General features: G+C 45.1%; 1 protein-coding gene across 1 annotated transcript; it reads left to right on the plus strand.

Annotated features, from left to right (window-relative positions):
- The first annotated feature begins 14,724 nt into the window (after positions 1-14,724).
- On the plus strand, positions 14,725-21,057 carry TAC1 (tachykinin precursor 1). The gene is made up of 6 exons (XM_048075462.2): positions 14,725-14,873; positions 15,445-15,582; positions 15,754-15,850; positions 16,315-16,338; positions 17,917-17,970; positions 20,552-21,057. The coding sequence occupies exons 2-6, from the start codon at positions 15,460-15,462 to the stop codon at positions 20,599-20,601; spliced, it is 348 nt and encodes a 115-aa protein (XP_047931419.1). The 5' UTR covers positions 14,725-14,873; positions 15,445-15,459; the 3' UTR covers positions 20,602-21,057.
- Positions 21,058-22,459: the final 1,402 nt, after the last annotated feature.

The raw sequence follows: 22,459 nt of genomic DNA on the forward strand, positions 1-22,459 counted from the left end.
ACTTCCCACAGCCTTATCCTGTGGCCTCTTCTCCAATAGAGAGGAGTAGTTTCAGTCCTTTTGTTTCAAAAAGCCAACTGTTTTCCTGAAGCTTGAGGAAAATCTTTTAGAGGTCAATAGGTTTGTCAGACTTGGCTGGAATTGTGACTACTGTGTAGAAAAATGTTTATAGTGGGCTGAAGGACTGACAAAGAAGTGCACAAACACCATGATGATACAAGCCTTAATTTCTAGGAAGCTGAGCTAAAACCTGCATTGGACAAATCAATTATTACTCATTCTAAATCACATTTTTTCATATGATCTCTTCTTCTATGAGCAGAAAAGAATATTAGGCATGTAAATCTTTCATTCATTGACAAGATAACAGACCTGCTAACATAAAAGCATTTTTATTTTACATATGAAAAGTCTTTTAACTGATTTAATAAGAAAGCATTTATCTTCTTTTTTCTATTGTTTTAGTGATTCAAAAGCTGAGAAACCATGAATTAATTAGAGAATGAGTTAGTTAATAAATTAATTTTCTTGCATATTATTTTACTTCAAAATTTCAGCACCGATCCAAGACAGGCAAAAAAAAAAAAAAAAAAAAAAGGAAATTCTACAGCTAAAATGTTAATATGGATAGGATATATGGACAGTCTTCTTTATTCAAAGGAGACTGATTATTTGGCAGAAGCAGAAGTAAAGGAAGGGAAGAAAAGACCTGCCTGACCCCAAATTTAAATCCCCTTGGTGAAACTGGGTCCACCTTTGATAAGGCAGCCTTATGCTATATACTGGCACATTGTAGGCTATTGTAATAGTATAACACTATTCTGCTTTCCTATTTCCAAACACAATTTGATGTCTTGAATCCAAAAATACTTGCTTAATGTCTTTGTGTGCCTTCTTCATTACCCTGATACTCTCTGTGCATTTGCAATGAGTTCCCACATCCTTCCTATTATTTCAGTCATGACAAAGCAGCTCTCTGTTTTTGGACCCTATGGAAGCTATCTGTTTTTCTTGTTCTATGGCACCATTTCTGTTAATCAGATCCTGATCTTGGTTGTGATAGTCTCAAAGAACTTATTTCAGAGTGATGTTTTTCCCTCTTTGCTCTAAAAAGTTCAGCAGTGATTGCAGTTATTTGAGACACAGTGATGACACTGACATCTTTGAAACTGTGCATGGCTCATCACCGAGGGGAAGAAGCTGCAAGTTGTTTTAGGAATATAAAAGGCAGCTTTGAAGATCAGTTAACTTCCTTCACGCACAGATTGTTTAAGTGGAAAAAAGACTTGAACATATTTTGTGTTTCTATTGCATCGTTTCATAATGTCCTACCACAGCAAATAAAACAATGTGCAGTTTAGCTAACATGGCAAGCTACTTAAGGTTTCAATAGTTCCTTTTTTATTATTTATTTTTTCCCCATCTTTTGCCTACTCTCTACTCAAATAAAACCTTCCCAGTGGGAATATCCACCAGATTCTGCTGGTATGAATGATCACCAGGATGGCCCATGTCACCACTTTAGAGAAATATAAAAACATCTCTAGTGAGACTGCCCCAGGTAAGGTTAATTTACAAGATACATTATTCTTAGATTAAAAACAGGGTTTCTGATGCAATAATGTAAATTGTGAATGTAGAGACGAGCACTAGTTTCTACCAAAACTAAATGAAATATATGATGGATAAAGTTTTCAGAACTATTAGAATCAAGTTCTCTATATTCCTGATTTAAATATAATTCAGAGCTTGCTTCTCCTTCCAGAAACCTTAAAATCCTATTTTACAACCTTAATGGTAAATTGGTCCAGCACCAGAGCGTTCAGTAAAAATGGGAATTTGTGATCTTCCTCTTTCGAAAACTGAAGATGCAGTCACCCTCTGGTGTTTGAATGCCATAGGTAACATGATCTTGATTAAGATCCCTACAGGATGCCTAGAGAATTCTTCACTATAAAGTCCTACATGTGGTTGATTCTTCAAGAAAAAAAATCTATTGTTTTGTTGTACCAAAAGATGCTGAAATTAGCCCAGCTAAGACAGCAAAAAGCATAATTATCCCCTGCAATAGTATTGATGTTGTGTAATTGTGTTTGTATAATATTTAATTATGGTAAAATACCTTTACCTAGGCAATGCCTATATTACTGGACTTGGGATGCAGATAGATTCCCAAGTTCAGGTATATAACTTAGCAACATACCAACCCTATCTTACAGCAGAACTTAGGTCCCATCATCATGAGGATGTGGAATAGGAATCATGGAGTGATGCAAATAGGTGCTGGTTGAGAGTAATTGGTGGCAGTCCTGTGGCATGTCACAGAGTGTGTCAGGAATTGACACAGACCTTGGGCTCCTGCAGTAGGCAGCTCATCTCTCCTGCCACAGGACTATGGAGTGTCTCCGTGCAAAAATAGCTCAGTTATGAGATATGGCCACTCAGAAGAAGAGGATGAGAACAGAACAGGAAATTTTTATAATGGATTTTGAAGAAACCAGAAAAGTACTATTGTTCTATGAAATTATAAATATAATAGCTCCTTTTTGGAAAGGAAGAAAAATATCATGTATCTGTTATTTTTATATTACCCTACTGCTATATTATATTATATTCAGACCATCTACAACTTGAATGGAATTACTATGTGCTAGGCAGTAATGAATTACACAAATCATCTGTTTTCCCCTTATGAGCTCAAAAAAAAATAGTCACCATAACTGTTTTTCTCTCTTGGTTGTACTAGCAGCCCTGGACAAGCAACAGTCCCTCTCTCTTGAGAAAGTACAGCACAGCAGCCCTGATCACCAGCAGCACATTTACATGGCCTCAGCCCAACGTGCAAAAATACTACACCCCACCTCTCCGTCTGCAAATTTTTGAGCTTTTTTCATGCCCACCACTCATACCCCAAGTTTCAGTTTATCCCCCACAAAAAATAACATAATTTAAGAGGAGCTTCTTGAATCTGGAAGTGTTAAAAACTCTGAGGCTGCGCTGGTCTGGTAGAGTGTTAAGCCAAAATCAAACAGCAGACCACCTCAGAGCACAGCACCGATTTTGCCTCAGTCTTGCACTAGACCGGCTCTTTGACCAGGCTGTGACACTGGTGGCAGGAGAGCACCTGGACTGCAAACAGCACGTTCTTCACTCCATGGTGACCATGCTGACAGGGACAATGGTTGTGGCTGAGTAGCAAGTAAAGAGGGGGTTAGAGCCACGTTTCCCAAACCAAGGACCGCCTGTGTCACTGAGTGTGCCACTCGTTGCCAAGTACCTCCCTCTGCCACAGAAGAACTTAGTTTGGGGTGTACCCATGGAGGTCATCCAGTCCAACATGAGGATAACTTCAAAGTTAGATCAGGGGACAGCAAGTGTGCTCTGCAATTCTTAGCCATGGATAGACTGAGAGCTTGCACTCTGATGTTTCTCAAGCAGTGAGTTGCATATCATCACATGGAAGGAATCATCTCTTACAGCAGAGATCCACCCAACAGGCTGACTGGGACACTGGAGTTTCCAATCACAGAATCAATCAAAGTTGAAGCACTTCTCAAAACTTTTCTCCAAGTTCCAAAGTCTACTGTTTTCTCCGTGCAAGTATTACCTCCCACATGCAAGTGTGAACTGCAGTTCTGCCTTTAGCCTGTAACCTGCCGTGCTCTACTTGTTTCCTCCTTTTCTCCAATGCCCTGAAGATTCTCAAAGGGTGGGACCCCTTTTCCCATTATGAGACCAATTAGCTCAAGTTCTGGCCCTCAGGATTGGCCATGTGCCTAAGGGCAAGTTGAAGATGTGGTTTCATCCACAGGTGGTTTTTAACACTTTGGTAACCCCTTACCATTATCTTCCTGAAGAAGCCACCAAAACTACTTTCAAAGTCTTCTTCCAGCATGCACAAGATGTCTTCTGCATACAGGGCTGCATGTGGCTACTTCATGAGGATCTTCATGCTTTTATACTGTTGGCAACCTCCTGCTCCTCGGGCACAGTTGTCATCTCTTTTTCTATGGGTTTTGGGAGCACACAGGGAATATGCCATTTGGTGACGATCCTTGGAACACAAAAGACTCAGAATTGATCACAGTGCCACAATCTCTGTTCTCCATGGGCAGCTGCAGCAAAAAATTACAGACTTATCTCATTTGAGAGAAGGTACCAGATAATTTTATGAATGATTTGACATCAGTGGGATTAAGTGGTACATATGCTTGCTCTGGACAAGGAATACTCTCCTAATCACCTCTTTACTTCTCTGAAAAGTCAAAACACAATAACTTATTCTGTAAAAAATAAAATAATAATAATAGTAAAAAGGTATACAGGAGATCAGGAAACAAAAAATGTAGAAGTAACATGGATAACCATAGAAAAATTAGTGTGGCCCTTAACTAATGAGTTTATTGACATTTTTAAGAGAAAATGACTTTGCTCACCTGATGTTTGCTTTCTATGACATACATTTGACTATCTGTGTAGGGCTTGGCTGTACATTAATAAAAGAATTGCAATCAAATCACAGTCTGCCAGAGACAAACCTTTGCTTTCAAAAGTTTGTGAAAAAAATACAGTACACAGTTTGACTCAGAAAGCAAATGCTGTCATGTTCTGTCTTTCTCAAGCAAAATATCAAGGAAAAAGTATAAAAAGTAGAGGAAACTACTAATGTTTAATGGAACACTTGAGAACATATGAAAAACAGAATACATGATGTATCCTGAGGTAATAAACCTCAGATCTATGAGTAATATTTTTATCTTTGATGTGTCCAAATGCATTTAACATGTTTTTCTTCATTTGCTGCACAAAACTTGCTACTCAAACTAGCATTTTTCTGAATTATATGTCTGCATATTAATGTGGAAGGATGTGAATATTTCATAAGCACAAATTATTTTCATTCCAAGATGGGGAGAGAACTGTCCATGACACCAGCTTTCATCTGCAGCATGTTTATTCAAGATACTTTCTTACAGTAGACATCTTTAGTCTAGAGTAATCATATATCATTATTAATGAAGAATTTAACTGAAATATAGAACATAGCTATATACATTTTGTGTTTGGAGTAGGCACTGCAAGAAACTATGACTATAAAAGCACAACATGTTGATTGTTATTAATTTTACAATATTCAGCTACAGATAGAGAACTGTCCCTCTCTCTTTGATTTCAGTTTTATATATATATATGTTTATCCAGCATTTAGCACAAAGCAGATCTCTACTGCCCTGATGGGGGAATCTAAGTCTGTCAGCTATTTGAGGAAGCATTTAAACTCCTACATATTCAAATATCCATAGTTAACTTTCCCAAAATGCCTAAATGTCTTCTTCTGGAGGTGTAATTTGAATCCTAGCCATGCTCGGAAGATAGCTACTTAGATATTGAAAGAGGCTTGGAGAGTACAGATCTCTGTGATATCATTCCAAAATGGTCCACATGGAAAAGTCTTAACCTTCACTTAGGTATTTATATTGCTTATAAAGTAAATCTGGACCCAGCACCAATGTAAAAGGAAAGCCACTTAAGCTATGGATTAGAAAAACTCCAGTAGAGGTATGGATACATCTGCGAAGCTTACCAGCCCTGGAAAGAACAAGATCACCTTTTCACAGAATCACAGAATCAGAGAATCACAGAATTGAAGGGGTTGGAAGGGACCTCGAAAGATCATTGGATCCAACCCCCCTGCCAAAGCAGGCTCCTTAGAGCAGGCTGCCCAGGTAGGCGTCCAGACGTGCCTTGAATATCTCCAGAGAGGGAAACTCCACAACCTCCCTGGGCAGCCTGTTCCAGTGCTCCGTCACCCTCACTGTGAAGAAGTTCTTTCACATGTTGGTGCCGAACTTCCTGTGCTCTATCTTGTGGCCATTGCCCCTTGTCCTATCCCCACAAACCACCGAGAAGAGGTTGGCCAAATCCCTCTGTCTCCCACACCTCAGGTATTTATACACATTGATGAGATCCCCTCTCAGTCTTCTCTTCTCCGGGCTGAACAGACCCAGGTCTTGCAGCCTTTCCTCATGGGGAAGATGCTTCAGGCCCCGTATCATCTTTGTGGCTCTCCGCTGGACTCTTTTCATCTAATTTCACTGACCAGAGCTTTACCTGAAGATTGCTGCCTTCATTCTTCTTTTCTAAACTTAAAAAAATAATCATAATCAGCTGTCTTTAAGGCATTGTCCAGTGAATGCACATAAATTACGGCAGATCCACATGTAAACTACATCTCAGATTAGATAAAATGAGTAGTATATTTCCAGTCATTTTAAAGGGCTGCAGCAACTTCCATCAGCCCTGTGGCAGAGAGATTGTATATCTTTACTTTCAGGGAAGAGCAAACAGCTGATGAGATGTCTAACTTGAAGATGGGGAGGATAACAGACCTCCACACTTTCTTCTGACTAACCCTAGGTGGTCTCTCTCTGTTTGTGATTACGTTTGAATTCCATTATCAAGCATCTAATTCTTCCTTGCCTAGGCAGGAAAAGTAGGACCCTGAATTTTGTTCCTAGGGGTGTTCAAGCAAGCAGCTAATACTTAAAAAGTCCAGTCCTTAGTTTTTAATGTACTTAAATTCTCTTTTTAAATAAAAAACTAAAAATTTTAGTAATTTTGTATGAAAGCATCAGAAGACCTCTCTCCTGTAATTTGGAATACATGCGATGCATGTGATACGGTTCTGTCATTTGGAAGTAAACACCATGTCACCTGAGCTGCATTTTGCTAAAGAGCCATTCCTTCCTCGTGTCCTGGGTTGCAGACGAGCAGCGGTGCTTGTGGCATGCACAGTCCGTGCTTGTGCTTACACACACAGCCCGTGCTCATGGTTACACGCGTGGCTGTGGGAGAGGAGAGCCAGGCAGACTTGCAAGTTGACAGGGAGTTAGCACAGCTGCAGACTCGCTCATCATTTCTGTCTGAATTCATTATTCTGGATGTCCTGGGAAAATCAGCTTTCTGGGAAACCAGTCAGAGTATATTGATGATCAATATGAACTACCAGAAAATATTTGTATGCACGCACTACAGTGCATCTGTGAGGGCACTGGCACTGAGGCAGAGCGCAGACCTTAATGGCCAGCCCTTAATTATCATTCTGATATAAGTCCTGATGCATCTTCTTACTAGCTAAAACACAATAATTTTGCCTTAACTGGATAATGCTATGAATCGAAATGAAAGCCACCTCTCGTTGCTGCAACCGAGCAAAAAGGGAAGGAATTCAGCAGAAAGGGAGCTGCCTGCTCACTTGTGTGCACACTTTGTGAGTGAGGCAGGGCTCGGACCTGGCAATTCTATTCCTCTGCTCTATGAAACGTGAACGGGATGAACGCTTCAGCTTCTAGCCAAGTGATGACCCAATAATGGTTTTTCCCTTATGTATACATAGGATACTTGATTGTGTCACCTTCTGAGTTATTATTCCTTATTTTTTACCTCAAGCACACCAAAGACAACTGGCTGAGGTGTGGATTGGTGAGACTCCCAGGCTGGTGCAGTGAGCTCATTTCAGATGAACACAAGCCCATTGGAACTGAAGGCTCTCCCAAAAACGCAGGTGCTTCCAGATCAACACTGCATTTACCCTTGTTCATTAGTCTCCAGAGGAGTAATCTGGGAGCAAAATCACTCTAGCAAGCATGATGTGAGTATATGGAAATGAAGGGTGAGGGAAAGGGCTCTTGGAGAGCTCTGACCTTCAGGACAACAGCATCATACCAGTTTTAGGTCAGAAGGGACTCTTCAGTGATGATTTCCAACCTCCAGGATGACATGTGATTCCCCTGGCTTGAGCCTCACGCCTTGGGTTTGGCTGCTGCACCCCAGACTTGGGCTTGGAGGGACAGCATCTTGCAGCTGTGCCTCCAGCACCGTGACAGCAAGGGCAGAACAGGCCCAGGTGGTGCCTTGTGTACGAATGGGGGAGGTTGGTCCTGTGACAGTTCCTATGCTGAGTACTTAGAGCTTTCAGCCATGCAGACCACGTTTTATCTTTTCCAGACAGTCCACCTCTAGCAAGTACATCAACTTTTGCAGCCCTTGACAACAGATGCCACCTTGGAGGAGAAGCCAGCTCTTCAGCAGGTCCAAGATGTTCATCTCCTCCAAGGAGAAACAGCCCTGAGAGTGAGGGGACCTCACACCTCCTGGGACCTTTCCTGGGGTGGGGTTCAGCTTCCTTCTTCCCTCCCATCCCACAGTGCCCGCAGTGCTCTGAAAGACCAGCCCCTGGTGGCAGCAGGAGCCCGGCCCTGGGCACGTTGCTGCCTCTCGCCTGCCCAGACACACGACAGGACGACCCTCCTCCTCAGCCCCAGCCAAGGCTGCCCGACCCTCCAGCCCTTTGCAAATGCTCTCAGGCCTTTCATCTCACACATCAAAAGGAATTCTAGAAGAAATAGATGCAAATAACCTAAACAGAGATCTCGCAATATCAGGGACGTGGCGTCAAGCAGCGGGGGTGGTGGGAGAGAAGGCTTCTTTGATTTCCCTGAGCATGGAGGTGTCCCCCAGGACTTACTGTGAGGCAGTCCCCCCTCCTCCTCTGTCTGCCAATGGAGGCTGGGCCCCCAGCTTGTTAAAGTACCCACGTCAGATGTGGCAAGGCTTTAAAATCACTCAGAAGTCAGTATGGAATGAGTGGGAAAGGAGCACAGCAAGACAATGAAGCCAAACCCCAAATACCAAATACCATAGCCAAATACCTTCATGTGAAACCCCATGAAAAAATCTCAGGTTTCCATAGCATCCGCCAGCATCTCAGTCACCTACCTGCTTAGGCCACACTTTTGAATTCTTGCACAAATAGCCTTGCTCTGGTCAGGCAGCTACTTTTGTAAAGCTTCTGTGTAATAAATGATGCCCATAAATCCATTTCACAAGTTTTAAAATCTTTCTAGCTGAATGATTTGGCAGGAAGTGACCTACTTAAAAATGAACTTGTCACTGACATGAGTTTAGAACTTGAGGGTTTAAAAAAATGAATGTATTATACGGTTCAAAACTGGAAGAGAAGACAGCCAAGCCACAGAAAGATATTTTACTTCAAGTGATTATCAAAGCAGCATGAAAGACTGTCCTTGCTATCTTCTTCCTTTCTCTACTTTTCTTCTGCTTTATTTGAGCATCTGAACTTCTTAGATCTCCCACATATTTCCTCCTCAGGCAATTTCTTTTTCTTTACTTCACTTTTATCTCACCATGCACAATGCTATATCTAAGACTAAGTTCACAGACATTTGCTCCTGGAGCGCCAACTTGCACTGCAACAACTTGCCAACAAGTTGTTGCACAGGCCTTCTTATATGAATTAAGGATTTAGAAGGAAATCTCATAAAAAATGTAGAGTAAACAAAAAGCAGAAAAGTCAACAAAATGATGGACGACTTCAAAGACTTCTGGAGAGGTGGTGAACTTCTGTCGAAGGTATATGAGGAAGGAAAGAGAGAGAGAGAGATGCAACAAATGCCAATAAGGAAGAAGATTTTGCTATTATGAATTTGTGAAAGCTGTTTAACATGACAAAAATGGTAGGTTGTAGTAACAACTACCAAAACTAGGCAGTTGTAGGAAGATTAGAATTAATTTAAATTTTAACTGAAACTACAGCCTTTTATCCTGCTGATTTCTGAATCTTTTTCAAATGTGCTACACTACTGAGAAAAAAAAGAGTAATATTGAATGAAGATATAGACATATAAATTATCTTGTTTCTAAAACGGAGTAAAAAAGAGGAGGATTCACAAGTGCTTGATCCCCAGTGAAGAGGCCGTTTCAGTGACTTGCAGATTGTAGCATGGATGAGCAGCGTTCATCCCTTTCTGCTGTCGCAACGAACACCTGGAGGCTGCAGGGACTGGCAGAAGGACCTAATGACAAATAAGCCAGGTACTCAGCGTGATGATGGCAGTTTTCGGTGGCAGGATCAGATAGATATTCACTGTTGAATACAGGCCAGAGGGACTGGCTTTGATGATCCATCTGCAAAATTTCCTAAGACCGAAGCTATTTTTTGAGGGCTCCCTGAGAAAAGATTGTCCTTCCTGCAGAAAAGCTTTACTGAAGGTGTGCTAGGACTTGATTAAAAATCAACTTTTTGCTTTCATCCATTGATGAAGTAAGCTTAAACCTTCCCTTTATCCTCACAAGTCACTGTGAGGTAGTTTTCAAATAGGCTTGGACAACCAAAGCAAAAAGCCTTAGAGTGAGAGCTCCAGACTCAGAAGGTTCACTTTGAATCAAATCAACTTATTTATAAATATATTTGTAATCTAATAAGTGTTCGGGAGACAAACAGGGTCTCTGTTTGCATCAGAACAAAGCAATGTCAGCAGTTTTCTGCCTAGAGTGATGAACTTGGTTAATCTGAAGAGCCTGCTCCTCGGCTGCTCCGAGCCCTCTGCATTGCGAGGAGAGGTCGCGTTGCAGATTTTCTGGCTGAGCTCAGACCAGAGACGCTCACAGTCTGCTTGAGCTTCCAGGAATACTTTGTGCCACATTTCATGGTTGTCCCTGAACATTACGTTGGTTATGGCAAATATGGAAAAAAACTACATTTGTGGTTTACAGAGGCAGGCACTGTCTCTGCGAGGTCAATACCATTCTGCATTTGCTATTAACATGTGTTGTCAGAATGGTGTTCAAGGTTGGCTTTATGAACAAATCCTAGCAAATACTGCATCTTCCATGCCTCTAATCAAAATATTTGGAGAATTATGGTAAGCCATCTCCAAGTAGCTGCATGTCCTGATCTTCTTGCTTTTGTTCAGGCAGAATGAAAGCAGGCATAGAAACACCCCAGAGGCTTTGGCAGAGGCTGAGCCCCCGCAGCCAGGCACCCCTGGGCAGTCAGACGGCCACCCCCCTGCTCCTGCCCACCAGCTCCCCACACCTCCTGCAGATGTAGAGGTGGTTTTGCAGGGCTTTGCTTCTCTCCCTCTGAGACCTCCAAATAGCTGAGGATAAATGTTTTTTCTCCTCCAAGGACACGCACTCCATCTCCCATAAGGATCTCAGCAGGACTTCATTTATTCCTTGCTCAGTTGATCGTCTATAGAGCTACCAGACTGGGAGGACAGCCTTGACTGCAGTATCTACATTGTGTGTTTACAGTCAGCATCTTAATACCCCACCATTTATTTTCATTTCAGCTGTATGCCTAACTTAGTGTGGACAAAAATGGGCCTTGGATCGTGGTGTAGGAAGTTCACTCTAGGTAACTCTGTGCAAATGATACCAATGGCTTGGCAGGACAGGGAACAGTGATGGCTGTGTGAAAGGTCACAGGGATCAGAAGAGTGGGGAACACCATTACCTGTTCTTTTCAAAATTAGAACAAAAGCATTTCCAACTCTTAACAGACAATTAAGTGCGAGATCATCTTTTCTTCCTCCTGTACCTGCCCAGGAAATGGCATTCCTGTGGCACAGAGATCTCAGTGCTCCACTTCTTGCCTGCCTGTGAGCACAATATGATTGACCCGATAATGTCTGATTTCACAAGCAGAAGAACAAGGTCTCTCGTGCGCTTCATGGATGGAGAGAGAGAGAGAGATGCATAATTATCACATATGCTTCATGCATTAATATGTACAGGCATATGCTCTGGAAATGTAAACCTTCATTAAATGAAAAAAATTAAAGCCAACAAATTTGTAATGTAAAATTTAAAATACAGGTGAAAGTAATTCACTAACCCAGCCACATTTAATTATAAAATGAGGCTGTTGTTGTGTGCTCTGCTGATTTTTCCAATGCCACTTGGATGCCTTCCCAATAAATAATCTTACAGTGTCAAAATCCATCACTGTTTTACAAAGACACCTCATCTGTGATCAAAATCATTCTATTTCCCCTGGAGACACATACCTATGAAAAATTTAAGAGGTCATCAGTCACGGTCTCTTTCCAATATTTATAAAGTTATAGCTCTGGATAAGAACGTTTCCAGAATTCTTGTCGCAACAGAAATCAGAGTTGAAATCTGGGCTATTCACTATGCTTAGGTAGACTGCATCTCATCCCTATTTTTTTGAAGTTATATAAAATATCTGTTCTAGGGCTGAATCTCTGTTATTTTCAGATACCTGGTAAAGGGATGAAAGGGGATCTCAGTATATATGAGACTTAGGCTCTAGGTTTAAGTACCTAGCATATGATTATATGGCATAAAACCACTGAAGAACAATGTCAGGTGCATTCATTTAATGTCTCTGAAATGTTATATACTCAAACAATTCAGATTTGCATTCTGCCCCAGATCTTACACGCCTACATTTAATTTGCTGTTTTCACAGAGCACATTAGCTGTTTGTTGATGGAACAAGAATCACTCGATAATAGTGTAGCAGCGATCGTCTTTTATCATTAAACTGTTGGACTTTTTACTGGAAACCAAAGCATCATCATAAAATTCAAATAAACATTTCACAAGGATCATCACACAGGATGTATCATATTAAACCCATCTGAAAAGCAGTTCTCTGAGGTGTGTTTCATAGGCAATTGCTTCCCAAATAGTTTTCCATTAGTGTCGAGATTGAAGCCACAACAAGCGCCTCTAATCTGGTTCCCAAGCTCGATTAGGGAGATGTCTGGATAATAACTCCAATAGCGCATTTTTCTGCCACTTCCATGGGAAATGTTGACCACTGTTTGGTTTACCGTGGGTCTAATGATCTCCTGATTCATGAACAAAAGTCTTTGTGCTAGCTGATACAATTCACACAGTCTAAGCCTACCAGGAGGGTGGGATCTATGCACTGGGCATGTACAGGGCGGACATTCAACGCAGGCACCTTGTACCTACACACTCTCACACAATAATTCACAATGTAGCTCACTAATACTATGCAAAGACTTTTGCTTTTGTGCCTGAGGCAGAGGAAAGTTTTGGCAAAAGTGAGGACATTTTGCTCTGCCCTGATGCAGCCAGAGGGCAGGGACCAGGCAGCACACGGGCAGGATCTGTAACTGCTTCCAGGTCGAGATGTGGCTCTTCCTCCCTTATTTGAGCCTTCTACCTCGCCTTCACATGAAAAATCAACTCAGAAATCCTCCCTGGGAATCAGTTTTGCTAATTAGCCATGAAATCCGCTCACTTCCTGACAAGTCCATAAGTGTAATGTCTGGGTATTGCAGGTCGAAGAAAGATTAAGCCATCAATTTTTTTCAGAAACAGAGAAAGAAAAAAGTAAGCTTGACCTATTAGTCTTTTTTTCACTCCCACCCAAACTGTTAGCTAAGTCTGAGATAATGTGCTTGAATTCATTGAAGTTTCTAAGGAATGGAGAGGACCAAAATACATGCCTTTACATTTTCCATCTCTTGCACTCTCTTAAGAAAGAAAACCCCTGTAATTCCACAGGTCAGGCTATGATTACATCCATTTTGATACGGCTCTGAATTACAGAAGAGAGAAGACTTTTCAATTCAAACCTACCATACTTATCACAGCTTAGACTCCTCAGTGACAGAACTGACTTCAGAGGAAGCTCTCAGTGTTTCTGTAAAACATGAGCTTCATCGACACTCCTAGGATTGCTCTGCCTGGAGCCATATCCCTGACCTCTCGGTTGGTTGTCGTTACAGTGAGCAGAAAAAATGCGATGAAAGAAGACAAGAAAACAGTTTTCCTTAGGGGCTCTTCAAAGTTTGCCTATCAAAGGGAACTCTGCAAAGCTGCAGCACGAATATCTGATGGCTCGGGCTCCCCAGAGCTGCTAACGGTGCCATTTTTGCCAGCTCGCTCGTAGGCAGGACGAGGAGCATCCACAGCACCCACAGTAGAAGTGTCAGCGGTGGCACTCCAGCAGGTGCCTGGCTCCGTGCCGTCCCCAGGCGGGATCCCCCAGACCACCCTCTTCCTCATCCACCCCCTCCAGCAGCCCCTGTTGGCCACGGAGGGACCCTTGGATCCCCGGTCCGCATCCTTCCACCTTTACCTGCTGAGCCCTGTAGGGAGCTGGGAAGAGGCTTAGCTGCTGGCTGTGCTTTGGGGGATACTTCGGGGGCTGGGGAGCATTTCTGCTTGCCAGGGAGGCCTGGAATTAGCCGTGCCTTTAGCAACCAAGGTGCTGGGTGCCCACGGGGACCGGCTGCATCCACAGCTGTATCCCAACACCCTGTCCTCGGAGAGGAGGGTTACGGCTGACAGCAAGGCACCTAGGTGTCCCAGCGTCCTGGAACAAGCCGAGGGATGGTACAAGGCAGCTGACTCCAGCAATCTTGCCTTTCTCACAACAAACACCGCTAGCCCCTGCCAAGCTCTGCACAAAAGTGCCTTACGGAGGCTGCGGCACAGCCCGGGTGCTGGGGGTCCACCGGGGCTGCCTGGGACGCCTGGCCTGAGGGAAATGGGAACAGCCGTGCAACGGGGGGGAGCGGGAGGAGCTGTCCGAGCCCCTGGGGAAACGCAAAGCTGCTCTATGGGATGGGCAAAGGTAGGGACTTTGTGCCGGGGGGGCTCGGCTCCCCCTTTGCTTCCTCAGACCCGTGCTCAAGGATGCCTCAGGGGGTGGCACGGGGGTCCCCAGACCTGGCGGAGCTCGGGGGGGGTCCCCGCATCCCCATGCCTGCTGCTGGCCTTACCCGCACCCTATAGCCGCACCCTATAGCCCGGGTCCCCGCAGCGGCAGCGGGCTTTTGGGGGGAAGACGAGGGGAGCCGGAGCGGCCCCTCCGGGAGCTGGGGGCGGGGGCTGCTCGCCGGGGCGGGGGCTGTCACGGGGCTGGGACGATAAAAGCGGGGGTAATTGCATTTAGGCAAATGAGGCTGCCTCGGCCCTCCCCGTCCCCGGGTCTATAAAGCGGGGAGCGGCGCCCGCCGACGGCCAATGCGCACGGAGCGCCCGCCCTGCCGCTGCCACCGGTGCGTGAGCCTCGGGAGCCCGTCCGTCTGTCCGTCCGTCTGTGCGTCCGTCTGTCCGTCCGTCCGTGTGCGCCTGGACGCGTGGGGCTGCGGGGCTGTGCTGGGAGGCTGTGTGCGTGCGGTGTGTGCTGGGGGCGCGTGCCTTCACGCGTGTGTGCGGTCCGTGCGCGTCCCCTCTGCCTGCGGGGGGCGGCTGCGTGTGTCCGTGTGTCCCCCGCCGTCTGTCCGGCCGCACCCCGGGGTGCCAAGGGGGCGTGGGTGCCCCCCCCCATGCACGTCTGCTCTCGCGCGTGTGGATGCTGTGTGGGTTTTTTTGGGGAGCCTGCCGGTAGGTGTGTGTGTGTGTGTCCGGCCCGACGTGCGGGGTGCCCGCACACACGGCTCTGTGCCTGCCTCGGACCTGTGCCCCCCGAGGGGCAGGCAGCCGTCGGGGGCTCTGTGGGGTTTCAGGGCTGTACGTGCGAGGGGTGTGTGGGGTTTCAGGGCTGTACGTGTGGGGTGTGTGGGGTTTCAGGGCTGTATGTGCGAGGTGTCTCCGGGTGCTCCGGGGCCTTACCCTCTGCCCCCCCAGGACGTCGAGGCGGCGATGAGACTCCCGCTGGCTTTCGCCGTGCTCCTCCTGGCCTCGGCGCGGGCGCTGGCCGATGAGATGGGAGCCCCCGACGACCTCAGCTACTGGGCAGACTGGGCCGACGGCGAGCAGGCGAAGGTGAGCCCCGCTGGGATGTACGGCCACCCCGGGGGGACCGAGCTGGGTCTACATGTGTGTGTAGGGTGTGTGTGTGTGTGTGTGCACACTGGGGGGCTCAGTGCCAGTGCCACCCCTTGGGGGCTGTGGGTCTGGGGTCCCCACTGATGGCTGCCCGCTGTCGCCCCGCAGGAGGAGCTGCCGCTGCCCCTGGAGCACTTCTTGCAGAGGATGGCGCGGAGACCCCGGCCCCAGCAGTTCTTTGGCCTCATGGGCAAGCGGGATGCCGGTGAGTGGGGTGGGGGCATCGCGGCACGCCTTGCACCGTGCCTCCCTAACCCCTTACATCTCCCTCCAAATATTTCATTTCAGTTGCTTGCATGTTTTCAAGCGTCATATAAGACAAACGCCCTACGCCCAGCATGTGCGGTGAGTCTCAGTCCCTTGTGGCGTGGCCCCGGTGCCACGCGGGGCTGGGCGTGTGTATGGTCCGTTCCGTGTCCCCTGCATGAAGTGGGAACTGGTCAACACCGCTTGGGGCCAGCAGATCTAACTTGTGGTGGCTTATCTGAAACAAGGTTTTGTATCCGATTCAAAGGGAAACGTGGTTGTAAACATCACCTTAATTTTCCCTGTAGGGTGGTTTCTGGTTTTGATGCTTCAAAGTGTTGCAGTAGCATCGTATGTGTATAGCTATCCCTTTTATAACTTTATCCTTTTTTTCTTTCCTCTTTCCTCTCCTCCTCCAACCAGGATACGGCCAGATCTCTCACAAAAGTAAGTTAAAATGCAAATATTTTAAGTAGTTATGAGAAGATATTCAGGTAGAGAATAGTGTATGTCAGGGAATTAGGAAGAAAGTAACTGAGTTTAGCTGAGGAATGGCAGCCCAGAGGTGGAGAACTGTTCTGCTAAAGGCAGAATACCCCACAGTCAAGCCTCAAACCTTACCTAGTCTAAGCTGCCACGAGCTTAGAGATTTCAAGCCACATTAATGTGTGGATGCTGCAGTTCTCTTTTATTTCTCTGGGGGCTTTCTGTAGCCTTTCTCATAGGCAAGGCAGGCTTACTGCCAGACTTGGAGAGGAACAATTAAGACAGCAAAATCTGGAAGATTACAATAGCAAACTCCCGAGTCCCTGTGAATGATTCCAGGGACGAGCCCAGAGGACTGGATGTGAGATGCCAGGTGGGTGCTGCCCGCGCTGTCCGGGCGTGAATCAGCCCCAGCTCACAGCACAGCTTGGCCGACCATGTTCTGCCCTACAAACACATCTTGCACCATTAATAAGTGTGCCTTGCTTTGTTTCTGTACATCATCAAGCAGGAGATGGTGTCAGCAGTGCAGTGCTACCCGGTTGTGCACGGTGACAATCATACTCTCTGAATATATGTGAAGATGCTTAGACAGGGTCTGGAAGACTTAACAAGTGGAAAATATCTTTTTCTATTTTGGGAGACCTCCTCTGTCCACAGAGGTCAATAACTGTCTCGGTGCTCTGTTAGTTAGCTTTTATCACAGGGATTATTTATTGGAAGACTAATTAAAGAGTCCGATACAGAGCTCATGCCAGACAGCCTGCTGACTGAAGTAAAAAATTATAGCCTTCTGAAACTGCTTTGGCTCACATTAATACCTATGATGTCTGAAGATCATTCGTCTTGGCTTGTAGATAAATTAGCCAAGCAAAATTCTTTCCAAAGAGAGATTTCTAAGTTTGCCTCAGAAGTCAGCTTAGAGAAAGAAGAATGGCTCCTTCTCGGTCCTTACCTGAAACTTTAGCTATCACTATATCCGATACATGCTCTAGGCCAGAAGTTGGACTAATTTATCCTCTACACATCCAGTGCCTCGAGGAGTACTAATGAGACAGGAAGGTAATATCAGAACTCATAAATATTCCAGAAATAGAGCCAGACTGTCTAGCTCAGACATGTCCAGACATTGAGCCCCATTGGCTTCATCTCCAGTGAGGGCTCTGCCTTGTCTGTGGGGAAGATTTTCCTCCACATTACAGGAAAAAAACCACCAGTAGGTAGAATAGATGCATCACAGAGTTGCAGGCTATGCTGAGATACCGCTTTCTTATGCATCTGTCCAAATTAATCAGAATTGTACTGGGGGAGGAATAAGAATTAGCTATTGGCCATTTTTTTTCCTGTGGTACTTAAAAAAAAAAAAAATCCATCTAAGTCAATGATTGATATTCATTCTACATGTTCTGAGAGTGTTGTGAAAAATTAGCGTGTGAGATGAACAGTTTAGGAGCCAGTGTCTTCCTTGGGAGAGCACATTTTCTTAAAATCCTGCCTATTTAAAATGTATTAAAACAGCCCCAAATATGTATTTTTCAGGGCATAAAACAGACTCCTTTGTTGGACTCATGGGCAAAAGATCTTTAAATTCTGGTACGTATATGACTAAATCTGGTACTCTGCTATACAGCTGCTTAACTCTGTTGCCTCTTTGTTCCCTCCCACTGGATGGCAGAAGCAGTCTTTAGCAGAGACACGGAGTTCTCTGAGAAGGGTCCGGGGTTTTCTTTCTGAACCAAAATATGTCAGAGTGCCCTTTACTCCAACACTTGGGGTGGTCAGGCACTGCCACGGTGCACGTGAGGTCAGGTGAAGGTCCCGAGGGCACTTGCCTCGCTCCCCCTGTCCTGGCTGGCAGTGTGTGCGTCTGGTCCCCAAGGTGCTATGGCAGAAAAAGAAGAAATGTTATTGATGCATCAGGAAAAAATCCAGAGGATGAAAATGTAAACCTCATTTAAACTTGTAATTGAAATACTGATCTCCACAGATGAAGGGATACTCTCATTTCTGCAGATCATTATTCCTGATAAACTTGGAGCAGGAGGTGAAAGAGCAGAGACCAGCCATTAACACCACCTCAGTCTGCAGGTCAAGCTGCTAAACATTCCCAGCCTCTTCCAGCTTTACCTAAAAATAGCAAAAAGCATTTTAAGCTTTGAATAGATACAATGAATTTCTATTGTTCTCCCATGGCATCTATATAGGGCAGAGTCCTCCTCCCTCTTGCACGATCCCTGAGGGTAATTCCAGGCTGCCAGGAGCCTCTGCTATAGGGTTGCAGTGAGGAAATCCCTCACTGTGAACTCTAAAGTGTCAGTTAATTCCCTAGAACAGGAATTTAAAAAAAAAAAAAAAAAACTAATGCCTATTTCATGTCTCTGAAATAGTTCTCGCTGTTTTTGTTAAATGGATGATAAAAGTTAAATTACTAGCTGACACCTTTATATTACTTGGATACATGCTGTGATCTATATTCTGCAATTATGGTTGTCAGTAACTTTTATTTTCAATTAAACCCTGTTCAAACTAGTAATATTGCTCTCTGCATCATTTTGCAAATTGCTATGTATCATGAATAATTTCATACAATTTTATCTGTGGTGGCAATAGCTATTAAATGCATAATACCTGTAAATATATCTGCTATCATAAAAGTAAATAGCCTGGAAGTAACAGACCGGGTTTTATTTCCATTGGGATTACATTTACATGAATACGAGGATGTAATATATGGCAAATATTTTAAAAAAGGCAAAGATTTGATTGGTCTAATTTCAAAATTGCTGGTATAGTTAGGATACTGTTGTGTGGTATTTATCGGTAACAAAGGGGAATAATGAATTTTTACCCTGTTGGAGTATGTAATACTGCCTGACAGGTAAAAAATACAATTCACTGCTTTCCTCCCTGATTCCCTGAGAGGAAAATGGTAGGAAATTTCTTCTCATCCTCTCGAGGAGGAGGAAGGTCCCAAGGGCTGATCAGGAATAGGTGCTAGGTTAGCTGTCACTTCTAGCTAACCCTCCCCACTGGGTGATGTTTAACTGGGCAGGATTTAGACCTTTTCGTGGCACCACGCCGTGGTTTTCTTCTTGTGCAGAAGCCCTGTGCCTCCTGGCAATGTGCAGGTGTTCGTACTGCCCCAGCAAAGGCTGGTGTGACAGCAGGGCACCGTAATGCCAGTGTCCTTGTCCCTGATCTGGTGAAGCTGGCTGCTGCCCAGGCTGCCACCCCAGGTGGAAAGTCCTGAGTACAGTAAAGATGCTGTAATAATCCATATTGAGAAAGGAAGCTCAATTCATTTTTTTTCATTAGCCTGATAAAAATTGAAGCCTTCTGAATTTAAATCTGTCGCTGATCCAAATGCCAGCTCCCCGCAGCACGCAGTGCAGAATGCCCCCAGGAGAGACGTGCATTTGCTTGCATGCACACTCTGCCAAAGCCAGGATCCCTTGGGTTTGAGGCAAAGGTGACTCCAGAGACTAGCCATGTCCTGCAGAGGTCAGGCTCTGCAGAGCCTCCTCTTGTGTTATAAGAGCAAGAAGGAAAGCTGCTAAGCACCAAATTTTTTACTGAAGACTATTTTAGGTGGCAGTCGGCGTGCAGGGTAGTCTGGGTTTTGCTTAGCTCCCGCTGCAGAGTTTAATAGAAGATGTCACTGTGTGTATGGGCTGGAGACAGGGAAGTTTTAAACCCAGCAGAGAGCTGACAGTGCGGGACAGAAGGTGGGAATGTCAGTGCTGAAAGCCTCTGCTCACAGATTGACCAAGTGCTCTGGTCCCGCCTGTTAAATGCAATACTGGGAGGTAAAGGGGCTCTGAGATAATGGTACTTCAGGCAGCTCCACAGTCAGAAAGCACTGCTCAGACCTTGGGCATCTGGAAGCATCCTGCAGCCTAAGGGGCAAGAGCAGCCCAAGGAGCTCGGGGCTGTGCCAGGACCCCACATCTCTGCCTGGAAGGTGAGCAGGGGCAGCAGCCTCCAAGCAGTGCTTTCCCAGTGCACCCACCCATGGGCTGTTGGGGACTTTGGGGACAGGGTAGGACGCGTCCCCCTGGGAGCTGCAGCCACCCCATGCTCTGGTGGCTGAGGTCACAGAGGTTTCCTTGTGCCTGCTGGGGTCTATGTGGGGCTGCACGATGTGCTTCATGCCATTTTGGTTTTTTTTTTGCAGGATCCTCTGAACGGAGCATAGCACAGAATTACGAGCGGAGGCGTAAATGAGACATTCCCGTGCATTATTTATTAAACTTCATTTGTTCCAATGGCCAATGCAGTGTAATATAAACTAACCACTGTATGGAATAATTATTTATTTAACAATAATCGATGGGATTTTTTTTGTTGTTTTGAGTTAGACATTCAATAAAATGATTATTTTTCATATTGTGGCAGCGATATATGTTGTGTAGGTGCGTTGCGGTTCTGGAAGGACAGCTCCTTCGAGACCAGCAACCTTGGTGATGTCTCACAACAAAGCACATCGTTTGATATGACCTGTAAAGTTACATTCACTAAACAGAGAAAAGATTCTTTTGTTCATCAAAAGTGAGTCTATATCAGCTTGACAACCAGTGCAGAACAGAGCTGATGTACAGTCTAGTGCCTCAATTTGTTTTCATGGTTTATAATGTACTGTAATTTCCGTATCAAAAAATATATTTGTATCATTGCAGCATGTTTTATGTTTTGTGACTACGTATCTATATATTTTAAAAAGGGGAGGGAGGGGTAAGGCTTGAATGTGAATCTGAGGTCTTCATTTCGTAGTCTGGAATTTTATGATAGTAACATTTTAAATAAAAGCCACTCTGGGGATTTTGCAACATACTTCCTTTGGTGATAGTGATGGCGTTATTTCCAGTGTGAGACACGGATCCAAGCAGCAGGGATCTCAGATTAGAAAGACCTATCAGTGTAATGGTGTCTTTTCGCAGGGAGGCGGCGAGCCTCTTCCTGTGGGTTTGGTGGAAGCTTTGGGGGAGCTGCTGCTGGAGACAGAAGATCCCAGGGCTGCGCTGGGTCACACAGGGTGCCTGCCATTTGTCCTCGCCCCTATGGGATCCAAGACATGCATTACCTGACTGAGAAGGGCTCACTGTATCCCCCAGCTCCAAGTGGAACAATTTGCTGGGGATTTCATCCAAGATTGTAGGTTTGTTATTTGAAAGCCAAGTTTTTAATAAATTCTAGCCCTCAGATTCACGATAAAAACACCTGTTGACTCAAACCAATTGAATGTGAGGAGAAAAATATGAATGTAATCACTTTTTAATTAAAATGTCTGGTTACTATATTTTCAGGACAGTCACCAAATGCTACATACGTCTCACCAGATGCCAAAGCATCTGGCTATTTTCTTTCCACCTGCTAAAAGCTAGAGGTCTCTGTTTGATGCTTTCACACAACCTTTCATCGCAGATTAATCAGCAGTAAAAACAGCCAGCATATACAAGCCAAATTTCAAAATAAGCAATACAAAGTGATTAACTAGTTGTTGGTTTCCATTTTTAAAGTGAACTTGGCAAACTCCATTTTCAAGTTTATCTGAGGCCTCCCCACAATTGCACCCATTACAAGTGCTGGTGGACATAGGACCATCCCCCGCTCAGCTACGGGCATCATCTAGGCCTGCCCATGCTTAAAACAGATCCCACTTCACAGCGTCACAGAACGGCTGAGGTTGGCAGGGCCCTCTGGAGGCCACCTGGTCCCACCCCTGCTCCAGCAGGGCCACCCAGAGCAGGGTGCCCAGGCCCACGTCCAGGCGGCTTCTGAAGATCTCCAAGGAGGAGACCCCACAGCCTCTCTGAGCAACCTGTGCCAGCGTTTGGTCACCTGCACGGTGAAGACATGCTTCCTGATGTTTGGGGGAACCTCCTGTGTTTGTGATTGTGTCCATTGCCTCTTGTCCTGGCACTGGGCACCACTGAACAGAGCCTGGCTCTGTCCCCTTTACACTTTCCCTTCAGGTATTTATAGACGTTGATGAGATCCCCCTGAGCCTCTTTTTCTCCAGGCTGACCAGTCCCAGCTCTCTCAGCCTCTCCTCATCGCAGAGGTGCTCCAGTCCCTTTGTCAT

This window comes from Anser cygnoides, chromosome 2 (genome assembly GCF_040182565.1).
Source record: "Anser cygnoides isolate HZ-2024a breed goose chromosome 2, Taihu_goose_T2T_genome, whole genome shotgun sequence".
NCBI classification, from domain to species: Eukaryota; Metazoa; Chordata; class Aves; order Anseriformes; family Anatidae; genus Anser; species Anser cygnoides.

What these genes read in the sequence shown, in the direction of transcription:
- TAC1 (XM_048075462.2), top strand. Translation starts at nt 15,460, where the DNA reads ATGAGACTCCCGCTGGCTTTCGCCGTGCTCCTCCTGGCCTCGGCGCGG. An exon ending in CCGACGGCGAGCAGGCGAAG is followed by an intron (nt 15,583 to 15,753) that starts GTGAGCCCCGCT and finishes GTCGCCCCGCAG; the next exon opens with GAGGAGCTGCCGCTGCCCCT. An exon ending in CAAAAGATCTTTAAATTCTG is followed by an intron (nt 17,971 to 20,551) that starts GTACGTATATGA and finishes TTTTTTTTGCAG; the next exon opens with GATCCTCTGAACGGAGCATA.